Raw genomic sequence first — 16,686 nt, forward strand, 5'->3', positions numbered from 1 at the left:
GCAAGTAATGGTAGGTATTGGGCATGCTCTTTCTCCGATGTTGCATTGATCAAGAGTGGATATGTGAATTGATAATCTTCGTCTTTTGACCCAATAAATTGATCGGCTAATTTATAGTCTCCTGAAGCCATTCTCTTCAACCATGTCAATGCCGCCTACATAGACACAAGTATCGGAGAGGTTCCCCAGATTCAAACCTTGAGTTAAAAAGCACACAGTAAAAGAAACCTCTGCTGGAACCTAGGACTCTCCATGTATGCTTCCTTTCATGATTGGTATCGGGACAAGGAAAGAAATTAACTTCTTTTCCCCTCTCAGGATGAAAGCTGAATTCATTTTATACTTGGTAGGTTATGACAGGAAAGGGATCTCCATTTGTAAACAGTACCGTTTATAAATAATTATTTCTGGGGTGAAAACAACTGTTCTAAATGTACTGGAACTGTCTAGCAGTGTAAATTAGTTTTGTAGCCCATAAAATCCTGCAGTACAAACATTTGTTCAGTTATTGCCAAGCTCTGGGTAGAATGTGGCCAGTTTTACCTGACAACAGTCCAAGGTCCACTAAAACGTCTTGGGCTGAGGGATCTGGTTAGGAAGTTAGGACACAGTTGACCTCCAAAGTCATGTTTCCTTCTTTTTTTGTAATATGTTATGGAGTCAATATCAGCCAGGCCTTAGACAAAGCAGATATTGTTTTACTGTGAATCTCAGTCCTTTGGCCCAGAAATTGTATCTATAAATGCATAGGGGGTATGAAATGTTTCTGCAACACAGGAATGAATTCAGTGCAGTGGTTGATAGAGATGGTGTCTTAAGCAGGCATGAGGGTGGGCCTCCTCAGACATCATAGGACATTTTCTCATATTTCTGATTGCTGAATGAAACTGACATTGCCAGTCTGCTTTGGAGACCTGCACTCTATGCTAGTGTTACTCCCCCCCCCCCCACTTCCTTCTTTATTCTTTCTGAAAACAGAGAGTTGCATTTATGCAGTTCAGATCTTGCTTTGAAACTAGATTATTCTTGGACCAAAACGAGCCACTGTGGAGATTTAACTATCATAGGGTATATAAAGCAGTAGTATATGCAAATTTCCTTATTTAAAATGTTCTGTGCTCTTGAGGTTTGTCTTTTTTTTAAAAAAAAGTTTAACTGCTCCCATAGGTACCCCACTGTAATAACAAAATTTTATTTGTGGCCCCCTAGGCCTCTCCAAAATCTGGTCATTTAAATAAATAAAATAAAATAAAACAAAACACTTTCATTTAATGATCACTCATTTGGTTCCTTGCTGTGATTCTGTCTGTCATCCTTCACCTACTGAGTCACATGAGGGTAGGGCAGTGGTTCCTAAATGTAACTGCCTATCATAGTTGTATTCTAGCTCTAAGGTGACAATTTGGAAGGAGAATTAATCTCTTTTTTACTGAGACAAAGATGGAATTGTCAGGATCACAGATGTGTTTGAAAAAAGCACATCTGTTCCCCACAACATACTGTTGGCTATTGCTAGAGGCTCAGGGGGAGATTGGCTCCAGACAATGAAGATGAAGAGTAGTCACAGGTCCCTAAAGGTCTTTTCGAAAACTAATGGCAATAAAGCACTAACCACAGAAAGAACACCAGTGCTGTATGATATGCTACTAGATGTCACAAATGTTTGTGAAACCCTAGCTTAAGGCAATGTCTGAGAGTTTTGAACATGCTAAGCCTGGGGTATTCCGGTGGTGGTGGGTTTTCCTTGGAGCTACCGTAATTGTTGAACAATCTTACTTAATTCTTCAGAATGGCTAGGAAATATCTGAAAAGAGAGCATGTCCCCCATTCTTCGCTAAGGATAATGTAATTTGGGAACCTGTAATTTGAGTCGGAGACTATGATCAATAGAGAGACTTAAGATTCTGTAAACCTTAAGATTCTGTAAGCTAAGTGCATCAGGGGATAGGGCTGCCTCTCTGTGAAGATCCAATTTAGCTGTCCGTTGGAGGGTCAAGCTGTGACTCCAGCTGTGTTCAACCTGTATATAAATAAAATATTACAAAATAGTAAAAGCCTCTAGTGACGTCCTTCCAAGGGAAACCAAATCTGAATGAGCACCGTGCTGCTAAAAGGAACTCTTCAGCCCTAGGAGACGTTGGAGATAAATATGTATGGTTGGTTCATTGTTTGAATTTGATTAGTGCTCTGTCTCAATGTGCACCATCTTTGGAGAGCCGGGCTTTTCTTCCAAGTCTCTCGAATGCCAGTCTGCAGTTTCCAAGGTGGACTCCCCAAGGGAGGGTCCTTGCATTCATATTCCTGGTGTGATCCATTCTGAGACACTTGAGTTTAAGCAAGCCTCTTGCAATCTTAAATTGTTTAGTTTGTGATCAAAACTGAACTAAAGCAGTCCATTTTCATGTTTAGAAAAGAGAGATAATTGTGTGCCTGTCCCAGTTTCCTACTTTATGAATGAAAATGTATGAGAGACATCTTCAATGATCTGTTTTTCATATGCAGATCATATTTTCCCTTCTACAGTGCTTTAGACTTAAGGTGTAGTTACCACCAAGGTGAAAGGCTGTGGATTTAAAGTGGAGCATTCTTTGCAGAAGTCTCTCTGCTTCAGAGATACAGTATTGCCAAAATCTAATGCGACAAAGAGCCAATTGGAAATGCAGTTCTCAAGGATCTATCAACGGAGTAAAGGGATTCACTTCTTTATCCTTTATTCTTCTCCTAGAACAGCACACTGCAACAGACTGGAGGGGGTATTTCCTGTTTTGAATGTTTCTTCAAAACTTAAATGTATTTGATAGATATTTTCTGGTCTTTTTGACTTGGCAGATTGATCCAGCTCTGGCAGAAAGAATCAAGAAGAATAAAGTGACTCTGGAATCGGAATATGAGGTATTGTTCACTGCATGTTCTAGCACTGAAGTCTTTTCTTTGCTACCCTTCACTAGTGATAATAATGGTGTTTCTTCCCATAACTAAAATTAAAACAGCCCTGGCTTTGATTCATGGGCATCCAGTAAAAGCAGCCTTTGCTTTTGGATGGAAGCAATATTTGAGAGTTCAAAGCCTTTTATAGCACTCCTCTTCTTTGATGTCCATCTGCCAAATACAACACTGCAAATACATTTTAACTGTTCCTGTGGTTAGTCTATAAAAGATTTGCAAGTCTGACTGGAATGTGCAGGAGTCTCCATTTATATTGCTAATATTATAATGGGATCCATGTGGCTAATTGCAAAACCATATGATTGCTTCAGTGACACTGGCTGTTAAATAATTGTTCTCTCAAACCACTTGTAACATTTCAGGTTTTCTGGTTCTCTTTTACAGCATTAATATATATATTAATATATATATATACTCTTGCAAAGAAATGTTTTTCGTTTCCTTGGGAAATGTTTGGTGGCAGTTATGGTGGGGAGATATGTAATGATTAGACTATGGAATTAAACATTACCGGTAATTTCATCTCCGTCAGGAGAGGCTTCCACAATTTTTTTCATACTTGACCATAGCTCAATCTCACCCCCCCTTCCCCAAATCCCTAGTATGTACAGGTCTCAAGGAACACCAAAGGGGGTTGGGACCAATGTAGATTCAGCCATCTTGGTCTCTTGTGCATATTAATACCAGTTGCTGCGGAACATGAGTGGGAGAGTGAAATTGTGCTTATGTGTTGTGGGTTTCCCTTAAGCATCTGGGTGGCCACTGTGAGGAAAGGATCTTGGACTAGATGGGCCTTTGGGCTGATCCAGCAGGGCTCTTCCTATGTTCTTAGGCATTTTCTGTAAATAACCCTTTCACTTCAATCTTTACTATTCACCTTGGTGTAAAAACAAACAAAAGCCCAACAATAATCCTTGGAGGCATTTCATTCTGCATCATCTGGGTGAAAAGAAAACGTTATTCTTTGCAAGTGGAATGAAATTGTTTGCCTCAAACTCATAACTTAAAAATCCATTAACACACAATTCTGTTGCCTTTTGAGAGCCTTTTGTCTTCTATATTCTCTTGCTCTAATTTATTTATGTAAAGAAACCATCCTATAATGCAAAGAAGAGGCTCTCTCCTTTACACTTGACACACAACTCATCTCAGAATTGTGTGCCTATTTGGATATGCAGTACTTTCTCCCCACCAGGTTTTAGTAGCTGCTTGAAGACCAATATTTAGATTGCCAGAATGGTATTGAGTCTCATGGGAAATTCAGAAGTAATGACACAAAAGTGGCACAGAGAAACATGAAATTTTAAAACATTAAATCTGTTCAGATGATGCTTGCAAGAATTGTACTAGATGAGGAAGTGGCTGAAAAATCCTTCTGCTTTGCCTGAAAACCCACTGAGGCCAAATCCTAACAACTCTCATAGTGGAAGGGAATTTAAATTGTCTCGGTTTTGAAAGTACCTTATAATCAATGGGGTTTAGCTAAATACATGTACACAGAGCTGTAAACTCACACGGTGTTGGGATTCTTTAATTATGTGGCTGTGTAGAGGGAATTCAATCTAGCCAGCAGCTGGTAGTGGAGGGTTTTCTATTAAAATATTTTTTTTTGATCCAACACTACAAATAGTGCTTTTCCAAAAGAGAATCACAGAACATAGGGCTGAAGAAGCTTCAGCTGGTTGTTGGACATTTGGGAAGCAATGCACAAGGCCCCTGTTGACCAACCACCCTCCTTACCTACCCCACACCTGACATAATGTATGAGGGCAGGTGGCCACGTCTTGTCCAAAGCAGCCTTGTGGTTCACATGGGGAGACCTGTTGGGCCAAAACTCACAGGCCATTGGCTCCCCACCCCTGAATTGAGTTCTTTTTTGAAATATGAAGAGGAACATAGTCTTTAAAATATATATAAGGAGTGGGCAGATTTCAGATTTGCATAATATCTAATACCCCATTCCGCTTAGAATTAAAGAATTCTGAGCCCAGGAATTTTTGAGGAGAACAAAACCATAACAAAGCTTACAGTCCTTCTACACAAAACTCCACTCCTGGTTACTGCCGCCCCAATAACTTTTTTTTCATTTTAGCAATTGGAAGTGGGGATAGACATTTTGCTTTTGCTATTGGGAGTCGGAAATCCTTGCTAGTTTTCCAGAAGTTGTTCTGAGATCTGCCAGTAGATTCTGATCCACCTAGGGCCCACCCGTTTCTGAATTTACAAAAGGTTTCAACTTAGTACTGGTACCATATATTTCAAGAAGGCACTTATGCCTCTGAATAATTACAAAGCTGTATTCTGCTTTGGATATGGTGTTCAAGATCTCAAGGGAGAGCTACAATTGGTGCATATATTTGTATAGCAAATGACTGCACTTTCAGGTCTATCATGAATTCTATCTGCCCTGTGTTCTGGGACCAAGCTCCTTCCCCCAGTTACCCCCACATCCACCCACAGAGTTTAAAGCATTCTGCTCACACACTTATATGTTCTTATGCAGTCAGCTAGTCCTGGCTGTCTCATTTGCCTAATAAATCATTGCTCTTTCTAGAAGTGCCACCATAACTAATGGGAACGTAGCTCTGCTTCTGGGATGCACCTTGTAAGGCAGATTGTAAAAATGCAAAGCATAGCACTTCATGCTTGGACACCGTGGTCTACATTGTTTGAAGCAGCGGGGCATGGGTGAAAATCCAAAAATAAACCAACACGGATACAAGTGGCAAATGAATCCCTAACAGATAATTTGCTTTAAATAGTCAACAGAACTGTAGGCTTAAAACACACACACCCTGAAATAACTTCCTCAGAGCTACGAAGTAGCATATTTATGTTAATTTTTTTTATCTTGCTTTTTCTCTCTGAGGAACTCAAGAGCAGCCGTTTAGGCCTTATACTGTACTCACAAAGGTGGCAGATTTGTGCCTGCGCCATTTCAGACTTCAGGTGGGGTCTCATGCAGTTTAAATGCTGCCCATGCTGAATTCCTTCTGCAGAAAAAGTAGAATGTCGGCAAGAAGGGCTGTAGCCTAGACTTTCAATTCTTGCTTTCTACATGGAGTTAGAGAGGAGCAATCAGTCATTTGAACCTCCACCTGATGACTGAAGTGGTAGGCCTTTGCCTCACAGCAATCATAAAATCATAGAATTGTAGTTGGAAGGGACCCAAGGGTCATCTAGTCCAACCCTCTGCAATGCAGGAATCTCAGCTAAAGCATCCATGACAGATGGCCATCCAACCTCTGCCTAAAAAGGAAGGAGAGTACAACCTCCCGAGGGAGACTGTTCCCCTGTTGGAACAGCTCTTACCGTCATAAGGTTTTTCCATATGTTTAGTCGGAATCTCCTTTCTTGTAACTTAAAGCCATTGGTTCGAGTCCTACTCTCCAGAGCAGCAGAAAATAAGCCTGCTCCCTCTCCCCTGTGACAGCTCTTCAGATATCTCCTCTCAGTCTGCTCTTTTCCAGGCTAAACATACCCAACTCCTTCAACCGTTCCTCATAAGGTTTGGTTTCCAGACCCTTGATGAGTCAGGTGAGGACAGAAGCAGACATCGCAAGAGCTCCAAAGCAGCTGCCTTCTGTTGCCACCTCTTTCTCTCTTACCCCATAATAACTAGCCTTACAAAATACGTTGCAGCTTGTCACTTTGGGTTTCCCTGCCCCTACACATGGAATTGGAGCAAGAGAATACACAGCAGAGTGACAGGTCATCACATGTTTTGCAGTAACGGACATTGACAGAGAGGGAAAAGTCGATGTGGGGCTGCTGCTCTTATCACAAAAGGCATGTGGCTGCTGCTGTCTGATTCTGGTCTGAGGCAATATGGTACCCTCTGAGACAATGTGGCCAATGGTGGTAGAGGCTGCAGGGGAAGGGGGAAATCGGCAAAGGTAGCTTCCCCATCCCTGTCGGTGGGATCACTTCACTGGGTCAAAAGCCTTCAATGGATGTGTGAAGCCTTTCCATCCATGCAAGTCAAAGTCTTCTGGGTACAAGCAAGTGATGTGCCCAAGACAACCCAGTTATGGTGGGTACCGTATTGGCCTGACTATAAGCTGCACCTGCCAATAAGCCACACCTTTAAAATTCAAGATTTGCGGGTGCGGCCTGCCTCCCAGCACTACTGCCCTGAATGGGGGATGGGGGGTGGTTGGCACTCGACGCCCCGCTCCCTATGCCAGTGCCGGTGCTCGGCTCCAAATATAAGCCACACTTTAACTTGGAAAAAAAGTGTGGCTTATATTTGGGCCAATATGGTATTTTGTTTCCCACCAACAAGCCCAACACTGACTCCAGTTCCACACTGTTTATGTGTATTAAATATGTCTTGCTTATAACTGGAAAAATGAATAGAGGAATTGAAATAAATGATCTGTTTCACCTCTTTTTCAAATTCTGTTTGTCCACACTTTCTCTTGTCATTTTCATCTTTCTCATTAGTCTTACTCAAGCAGGTCCCAAACATCACACCCTGAAAGTAAAAATCTTAATATTTTTACATGTATTGTACCCTGTTTTTCTGTTTTTATATTGATTTCCCCATAAGAAAACTAATAATTGGATAGCTTCAGCAATCCTAGGGAAGATATAAAAAGGTAAAGGGACCCCTGACCATTAGGTCCAGTCACGGACGACTCTGGGGTTGTGGCGCTCATCTCGCTTTATTGGCTGAGGGAGCTGGCGTACAGCTTCCGGGTCATGTGGCCAGTATGACTAAGCCACTTCTGGCAAACCAGAGCAGCGCATGGAAACGCTGTTTACCTTCCCGCCGGAGCGGGTTAAAAAGCACTTTGACGTGCTTTTTAACTGCTAGGTTGGCAGGAGCAGGAACCGAGCAATGGGAACTCACCCCATTACAGGGATTCGAACCGCCAACCTTCTGATCGAGAAGCCCAAGGCTCTGTGGTTTTAACCCACAGCGCCACCCGTGTCCCTAGGGAAGATATAGTATAGTCAAATAAAGTCAGACACGATGCACGTGTTGTGTGTGTGTGTGGGTGGGTGCACAAATGCACACACATTTTCAGTGGGGTATTTGACAATTTTACCTCTTAGCTTATTAGCCTCCAGGTCTGGGGTCTGCCTTGCTTCTGCCTCTTCTCATTCATTCTTTCTGAACCTGTAAATGTACGAATTAACAGTTTTCCAGAAAGAAACAATAACAGACTGTCCCTTCTGAAGGGATGTGTCATGAGAAAGAGGCAAGAAAACCCAAGTTTCACTAATGCTGTACCATGACTCTAAACTAATGGCTCCACTGTGCTCCTTCCTGCTTGGGCATGGTTGGCAGCAGGGGAAATTGTCCCTGTTTAAACGGAGCCAATGTGATGTAAAATAAATAACTTACCGTATTTTTCGCTCCATAGGACGCTCCGGACCATAGGGCGCACCTCGTTTTTACAGGAGGAAACCAGGGAAAAAATATTTTTCTGGTTTTCCTCCTCTAAAAGGCTGGGAGGGGGAGCGAAGGAGGCAGCAGCGGTGGAGGGACTGGGAGAGGAACATGCTACGGGACTCCCCTGCCTCTCCCACCCTGCCGACACCAGCGAAAGTGGGGCAGAGAAAGGGGAAGCCCAGTAGCGATGCTGTAGGGCTTCCTGTCCTCCCACCCCACTTTCGCTGGTGTTGGGGAGGTTTAAAGATTTAAAGACAGCTGGGGAGAAGGGGTGAACGCTCAGCCCTTCTCCCCCGCTGCCTTTAAAAAAAGCGGGGATGAGCCTCTCTGAAGGGGCACCATGCACCCCTTCAAAAAGGCTCATCCCCGTTTTTTTTAAAGGGAGCAGGGGAGAAGGGGTGAGCGTTCACCCCTTGTCCCCAGCTCCCTTCAAAGCAAGTGGGATGAGCACAGGGTGTGGGGTGGTGGAGAAAGCAGCTGCTTCCTCCACCACCCAGCACCCAGCGCTGCTCCAAAAAGCCTGATTTCGGGCGCTGGGTGGTGGAGAAAGCAGCTGGGATCCCGGCTGCTTTCCCCACCGCCCAGCTCCCCGTGCCGATGCAGAAAGCCTGCTTTTTGGATCGGCGCGGGGTGCTGGGTGGTGGAGGAAGCAGCTGGGATCCCGGCTGCTTTCTCCACCACCCAGCGCCCCGCGTCGATCCAAAAAGCCTGATTTCGGGCGCTGGGTGGTGGAGGAAGCAGCTGGGATCCCTGCTGCTTTCCCGACCGCCCAGCTCCCCGCGCCGATGCAGAAAGCCTGCTTTTTGGATCGGCGCGGGGTGCTGGGTGGTGGAGGAAGCAGCTGGGATCCCGGCTGCTTTCTCCACCACCCAGCGCCCCGCGTCGATCCAAAAAGCCTGATTTCGGGCGCTGGGTGGTGGAGGAAGCAGCTGGGATCCCTGCTGCTTTCCCCACCGCCCAGCTCCCCGCGCCGATGCAGAAAGCCTGCTTTTTGGATCGGCGCGGGGTGCTGGGTGGTGGAGGAAGCAGCTGGGATCCGGGCTGCTTTCCCCACCGCCCACCTCCCCGCGCCGATGCAGAAAGCCTGCTTTTTGGATCGGCGCGGGGTGCTGAGTGGTGGAGGAAGCAGCTGGGATCCCGGCTGCTTTCTCCACCACCCAGCGCCCCGCGTCGATCCAAAAATCCTGATTTCGGGCACTGGGTGGTGGAGGAAGCAGCTGGGATCCCGGCTGCCTCCCCCACCGCCCAGCTCCCCGCGCCGATGCAGCACCCAGTGCCTGAAATCAGGGTGGGGGGAGGCCGCAGGGAGCGAAGCCTTCGCTCCATAAGACGCAGCAACATTTTCCCTTCCTTTTCAGGAGGGAAAAAGTGCGTCTTATGGAGCGAAAAATACGGTAATCCCCGTGACAACACAGTACCTGACTTTGTCTGATGTCTGTTCATTTGCAAAATAGCCCAGGGTCTAGCTGAACAGAGGTTGTTTTCTCCTCCTTCCACCTAACAATCCTTTGCTTGTCTTGAACATTTAAGCTAACCCTCTTTGGGATGGAGCTTGAGGGAACCAGCTGGAGCTCAAGTGTGCTTGGTGCTTGAGCCTTGCCTCTGCTAGATACTCACCTGACCTGGAAGCTTGCACAGGCCTTTCCCAAAAGTGACAGTTCTGTTGCATATACTGTCAAGTCGTTGCATATCTCTTGTCTATTCCAATTCATGGTGCTTGCAGGAGGTTATATTGTGATTCCGTCGTGCAGAGACTGCTTCCTTACACTCATCTGCATGGAGAAAAGCCAGCTGGGAAGTAGCAAATAGGGACCCGGCAATAACATGGAAAATTGGGAGAGGGGGCAAAGGAACGCCCACATTTTTCTTCTAAGCACAAGCATTGGTGGATCACGGGGGAAGTAGCTGACCTTGCCTGAGTCTCTCATCTTATCTCTGACTGTTAAGGCATGCATGTTTTCTCAGAAGTATTGATGCATCCAGTGTTTTCCGCCTTACATTAACTAACTAACTAACTAACTAACTCATTATATTAATTAATTAATTAATGAGTAAGTCATCCCCCTTGAACTACCTCCTTCCTATATGCACCTTAATCAAACTTGTTGAAGACACCCTAATTCCTTGTATTGAAAGTGTGTACTTGTCCCCCTCTACTCCAGTTCCCAATTAACATGTAGTGTGTCTCAAGACCACACAGCATGTGATCAGGGGAAGACTCAGTTTAGGTGACTTCATTCTCTCTCCCCGTCCCCCCCGAAGACACGTGCACTTCTGAGAGGTGAAAAAGGTGTTCAGGGCCCACACAATTCGGTGTTTTTGTCAAGCAACTAGTACACACTGGATGGGTTATCTTCATGCTAGAAGGGAGGAGCTGATCTTGCTCAGCCATTAAGTGATGACATCACACTTGCGGAATGGGAACTGAGGCATCATACTAGGGTAACTGAGCTGAAGGAACTGAATATTTCAAGCTATATATGGGATAGCCATAGGCTGCACATGCTATACCTTCAACGCACATTTTCCCCTCCCAATAACTCTAGGCAGTGTAGTTTACCCCCTCACAGAGTTCCCAGAAACCCTTTAAAAACTGCAGTGCCCATAATTCTTTGAGGGAGGGAATGTGCTTTGAATATGCTCTAAAGGTATAGTGTGTAAGCAGGCTAAGTTGTCTACATAGACATTCTGTAAACTCTAGACTTCAAGCTGGATCTATACATGCAAATAAAAGAGGTAGTAAAGCCTTGGTGGAATAGGCTACATCATTTCAGGTTGCTTGCAGTGGATATTCCTGACAGAAAAGAGAAATACAATTAGTGCAGCAGATTCTAGCCTCCACCTTGTATCTCCACAATTTCTCCAAGGTCTTTTCTTCTGGCTTTCTTTTCTTTTATGTGGGGAAGCATTCTAAAAATGATATTCCACCGCATGAAGCCTTCTGTCTGGACTTCACCACCTCTTTCTGCTGAATGAGTAGACTGAGGGTATTGCCAACACTAGTGTTTTAATGTGCAAGAGCCATGGTTTGTACATTTGCTTTGCGTAAGGCATCCATATGACACATGGCCATACTTTCTCCCCATCCCCACTTCTGTCAACTTTCCCCATATCATAATTTTTTTGACCTTTTTTTAAAAGAAGAGCAGTGCAATCTTCGCAAGTGGAGACAGCCTCAGTGCCACCCTTCTGACTTCTGAAAGAGGTGTGTGTTTCAGGTGTGCACTGACATTTAGGGAAGACAAATCTATCACCACTTTGCACACGTCTTTCCCTATGCTTTGCCCTGTTGCTCAGAGCAACTTGCTCAGCTTGATTGATTGCTGTTCAAGAGGCGGGGGAGAAAAGAAGAACCTGTCTCCTGTCTTTGGCTGCAATTTTATTTTTGTCACTTTTCCTGTCTCCTGATTAAGTGGCAGCTTCTCTCTTGCAGCTCTCTGGGTCCCCCACCTTCTGAACATCCAAGGGAACCTTTTACTCCAGGCATAGCACCTTCTCAGCTTGGGATGCCTAAGGAGGGAGGCAAGCAGCTCTGTCCCCAGGCAAGTGCCCTCTTTTTCCTGTTGGATCCCCTCTCTGCTGCTCCCAAACCAGCAAAGTCACAACACATCCATAACCAGTGCCTTCTCTCCCAATGTCGTCTTTATTTTTAAACTTGTGCTGTTTCTTCCTAATGAAATAGTTTAACTGCAAATACTGCAGGAGATAATGAATTCCAACCACAGCATTGTGAATGGGTGAGAGCCTGAACCATGGGGAGAAAGCAGGGTCAGGGGCCACTCTCTCAGCCCATCAGCCACCTCTTCCCCTCCAGGAGCTAAGGAGCAAAGGAAATGGTGATCCTGGCTGACTAAGAGCAATTGCACGAGGCATGGAAAGTGCTAACACTGTTGATAAATAAAGTAAGAAGCTACCCACTCCTCTGGCAGAGTTGAAAATCTCTCTTACATAACTACTCAACTGTTTTGCCTCCTGGGTGTGCAAGAGGGCTTATCCACACTTACTTTTCCTTCACTCTTTCCAGGCACCATCCACACTTTGAAATTCTGTGTCCGAGTGCCCCCCCTTTTTTTTGTCTCTGCAGCTTTCCTTATGAAAACCCTCACTTCAAAGCTAAATCGGAGCAAACAGCGGTCAGTAGAAAACCCGAATCGGGTTTTTGCAGGGAAAGCACTGGAGCATAAAAAACCCCAACACTCGGACATGGAGCTTTAAAGTGGGAACTTGTGCCTGGGAAGAGCAGAGCAAAAGGGAAGGGTCAATAAGCCCTGTATGAGCATGAGAGAATGAACTTTAGCAGTCTGTTGGTGGAGAAAAGGGGAAGGGTAAATATTTTTCACCATTATTGTAGACAGAAAACAACAACCTGTATATAGAAAAAAAACACTGATTCCTCGCCCCCTCCCCAGCTGTGTGGTCTGTCAATTACAGTGACATGTAGCTTAGAACAGGAGAGCAGTAACATTAGCACTCTGCTCCCTTTGTCATGGAGGTACTTTAAACTTTGTGATTAGTATTTTTATTCTTAGTATTTTACTCTTAACAACTTCCAACAAACTTTGGAGTACTGATGCTACCTATTTTCCTCTTTGAGTTCACACTTCCATTGCAACACATGAAAGCATTATGAATGTGCAGCCACACCTCTCTTTATGTGCTGAAGGGGGCGGATCAGTGCTGGGGTACCTTTGCCAATATACATTAGACAAGGCGTCCAAGTATCTGCAAATTTGTCCTTCACTTTAGGTCCTCTGCTAGCTCTGCAATGTTGTATAAGCTTCTCAGGCAAGGCAAGCTGCCAGACTTTGGCAGTCCATCCCTTTACCAAAAAGTGCTGTCTTCCAGTCACATGCTCTTTCTGTCTGAGTAACTACCAGCATGAACACAGCCATTTCTTTATGCACTAGTTCCCCTTTTCGTGTGTCCAAAAGTAACAACAGAGCCATTGCCGGATCCAGAAGGAATTAACCACACTTCAAGGTGTCGTTGATCCAAGTACATTGGTGCCTCATAGAATTCTAAGATACCAGTTTTGGAATCGGTGGTTAAAATCTGCACAGTTTTGAAAGATTCGGTTCACCATCTTGATACAAAATGGCATCCAATTAGATAAAATTGACAAAAAACCACTGCTCCTTCATTTCAAGCACCATCGTGCAAATTTTGATTATGATTTGCAGTTTTGAAAACTCAGTCTGCCATCTAATTTCTTTATTAGTTTTTTATCCTGCCTTTCTTCCCAAAAGAGCCCAAACATCAAAATATTAAACCAATAATTCAAAATAGTGTTCAGTTATATGCAACTATAGAGAAATCCTACTCTTTGATCTTTGGAACCATCATGCAAAATTTGGTTACAACATCTTAAGAGGTGTCCAAATGCATAGAGAACAGGCAAAGAGACAAACCGCTTTTCAAAGTATGTAATAGATTAACTTTTTGTTCTTATGGAATGTTTTACCAGAGGGCTCTTGAATTGTCAGCTGTTCACTTTTGCTGCCCTGTCTTATTTCTTGATGAAGTTTCTTAATAAGATTCTGTTTAGGATCTTCTGTGGAATGCCAGAAGCCATTTAATGTTCAATGCTCCCTTTGCCAGTAGAACAGTATTTAACACAGTGGCCAAATAATGGACTAGAGGAGAATATGCTCCTGTAAAGCTTCTGCACAATCCATGCACAGTTGACATACAGAAGAAATTGCACCAGTTGAATGTCTGCATCACTAGTAGGAGCCCTGACCTGTAAGGAATCTGCTTATCCATAGGAGGGTGTTTGTTGGAGAGAAACTTTTCACATTCACAAGAACTTTCAGTCACTGGCCCAGCAACAAAAGGCAAGAAGTAGCAACTCTTTATTCTCTCTCTCTCTCTCTCTCTCTCTCTCTCTCTCTCTAAAAAACCCCCAAACCAGCAAGATGAAAAATTGAGTTGGTAATAGTGCAACAAAACCTTTTGGCTCAGGGAGTATAAAATGCCTTAACCAGGCAGAAGGTGGCTTGAGGTTCTCACTTAAAAGGAATCATGGGGGCCCTTCTTAAGCAGAATAGATTGGCTATAAAACACATATTATTGATTGAAGGGGAGGTGGAGTATGTTGGTCCCTGTTCATATTTCCTTTGGATTTTATTTGCTGCATTTAAAACTCACAGTTGTGTTCATCTAGGCTCTCTTCTATGTGGCTCTGTTGAAGTATCTGATGGCTTACAACTGTGAATGCAAAACAAAGAGCCATGTCTTGCTGTGTTAGTCCCATGGTTTTAAACACTCCAAACCATGCAGATTTTTAAAAAATGTTTCACCTTACTGCAGTACCTGAGAATGCTCATCAGTAGTTTGGGTCCCACTACTTTGGAGATCACAGATGAGGAACCTGAGGTCTGGGAGATCAAGGCTGCCCTCCCAGTCTACCTGGCCCTTGGGGACTCTCCACAGGTCACACCCCTCTTCTGAGCCACACACCCTCACCAGGCTTGCTTCGCACCTTCCTTGAGTGCTTTTGCCAGGCTAGAATATGTCTTTGGAATCTGATCCTTCATCTTGCTGGCCTGGATGAAGGATAGAGGGTGTCTCTCTGTGTGTAGAAACTAGCTCGCTGTACAAAGATAATGTTTACCTGTACATTCATTTGTTCTGACCACTTTTGCCCCACCCACCACTGTCCTTTGGGTGCCAGTAGGTTGCCTTAAAGGGAATACGGCCCTGAATGTGAAAAAGGTCCTCCCCCGACATCTACATCTTCCTACACCCCACACCATTATTACTATTGCTGTAATTACTGGGCAAGTTGTACAATAGCTTGCTTATTTCTTGGCTAGAAAAATATTTCCATATAAGATATGATAAATTAAAGAATTTCTTTGATTGATCCACCCCAGGGGAACGAATACTCTTTTCACTGCTCCTGTCAGTGGATCAGCGAATTACTGCCTACTTGGAGCAGCTGGAGCCATTTTATACTAGGGTTACCATATTTCAAAAATTCTGGGAAGTTACAGACGTATGGCAACCCTATTTTATACATGCATCTCCTTTTCTGCTTTGGCCTGCCTTCCTTCTTTATTCACTCCTGGGTTACAAACATAAACAAGCCTGCCGGACAGGTTGAAGGCCGATCTAGTCTCATAGTAGCCAGCCAGATGCCTATCGAAAGCCCCCTAACTTGAGCTCAACAGGGCTTGGAATATCTTCCTAAATAAATTTTTGGTAGGTATCACTAGTTTGCCTTTTCTCCATAACAAAACGAAGCTGGACAAAATACGTTTTCTAATCCATTTTGACAACATCTGAACTCTGTGATTTTTAGTGGGCAAGAATAAAGTAGTTAGGGCAACCTCACATAGTTAGGTTGTGGGTAGAAAATTTAGAAAACAACGTTGGTGGCTATGCTATCCTCTGTATGTTGTGCTATGTGATAAGGCAGTGACTAAAATTACAGTAAGCCCTGCATTCTCAGCACTGCAGCTGACAAAAAAATACACAGCAGCCCCCTTATTTTCCTCTCCAGCAGGGATGGGAGTCTTTAGGTTTGAGTTGGGAAGTGGTGGTGGTGGTTTCAGAGCCACAGTAAAAAAAAAAAAAAATCATTTGACTGCTGGGCCTCATTGACTTCCACTTGTGTGCATTCACATGCTATGCTCTTGCTCCTCCAAACACACCAGTTTTGTAGGTAACTGAACAGGTAGCTTAGCTGTTGACAGCCACTTCAGAGGGGAAACGGCTTCCAGGAACATGAGGAGCAGTGCTGCTTCTTATTTCCCCACACAAATTCCACCTGCTTCAGAAGCTGAGAACGGGTGAAGTCAAAAGCAAGATACAGCACAATATAAGAGATGCTCCAGGGTTGCTGCAAAGAGTCAGGTACTTATATTGCTTCTCCAGTCTGAGAGTCCCGGTTTTTCTTTAGCTACAGAGAAATAGCGGAGCTCACGCTGAATTGTAGCTTCATTTGTGTTGATCTTGGGATGCTTCCTTCATGCTTTCCTCTACAAATCTTAGTCGTTATATGTACCAAAGGAGACACTTTAATTTATAAAGAGAACCTGAGGGTGTTTAGAATGTTTTCCTTCTTGTTTATTAGTTTATTTTGTTGTTGTTGTTTATGCCTACAGAAATTGAAAGATGCCAATTTTGATGACTGGAAGAACATCAGAGGGCCCCGTCCATGGGAAGATTCCAAGTCTTTACAAGAGCAGAAGCGGTAGCGCCAGCAAAGCCTTGGCTGGAGGCCAGCCTCACTGCGTTCGCTTGGTGTGACCTTGAACTGTTTCTTTCCGGCAGACGGGTGAAGCAGTAGCTAACCCTAGCATGAAAAGAACCATTTTGATCTGACAGACTGTCTT

At 44.2% G+C, this 16,686-nt stretch overlaps 1 protein-coding gene across 1 annotated transcript in view; it reads left to right on the top strand.

Moving 5' to 3' along the window:
• The window catches only part of LOC117045567 (cytochrome c oxidase assembly protein COX16 homolog, mitochondrial), a 48,441-nt gene extending 33,628 nt beyond the window's left edge, over positions 1-14,813 (top strand). Inside the window, exons 3-4 of the mRNA XM_033146744.1 lie at positions 2,830-2,892; positions 14,657-14,813. Coding sequence (XP_033002635.1) covers positions 2,830-2,892; positions 14,657-14,797 — 204 coding nt within the window. The 3' untranslated portion in view covers positions 14,798-14,813. The remainder of the gene's footprint in view (positions 1-2,829; positions 2,893-14,656) is intronic.
• The last annotated feature ends 1,873 nt before the right edge of the window (positions 14,814-16,686 follow it).

This window comes from Lacerta agilis, chromosome 1 (assembly GCF_009819535.1).
Source record: "Lacerta agilis isolate rLacAgi1 chromosome 1, rLacAgi1.pri, whole genome shotgun sequence".
Classification (NCBI taxonomy): Eukaryota; Metazoa; Chordata; class Lepidosauria; order Squamata; family Lacertidae; genus Lacerta; species Lacerta agilis.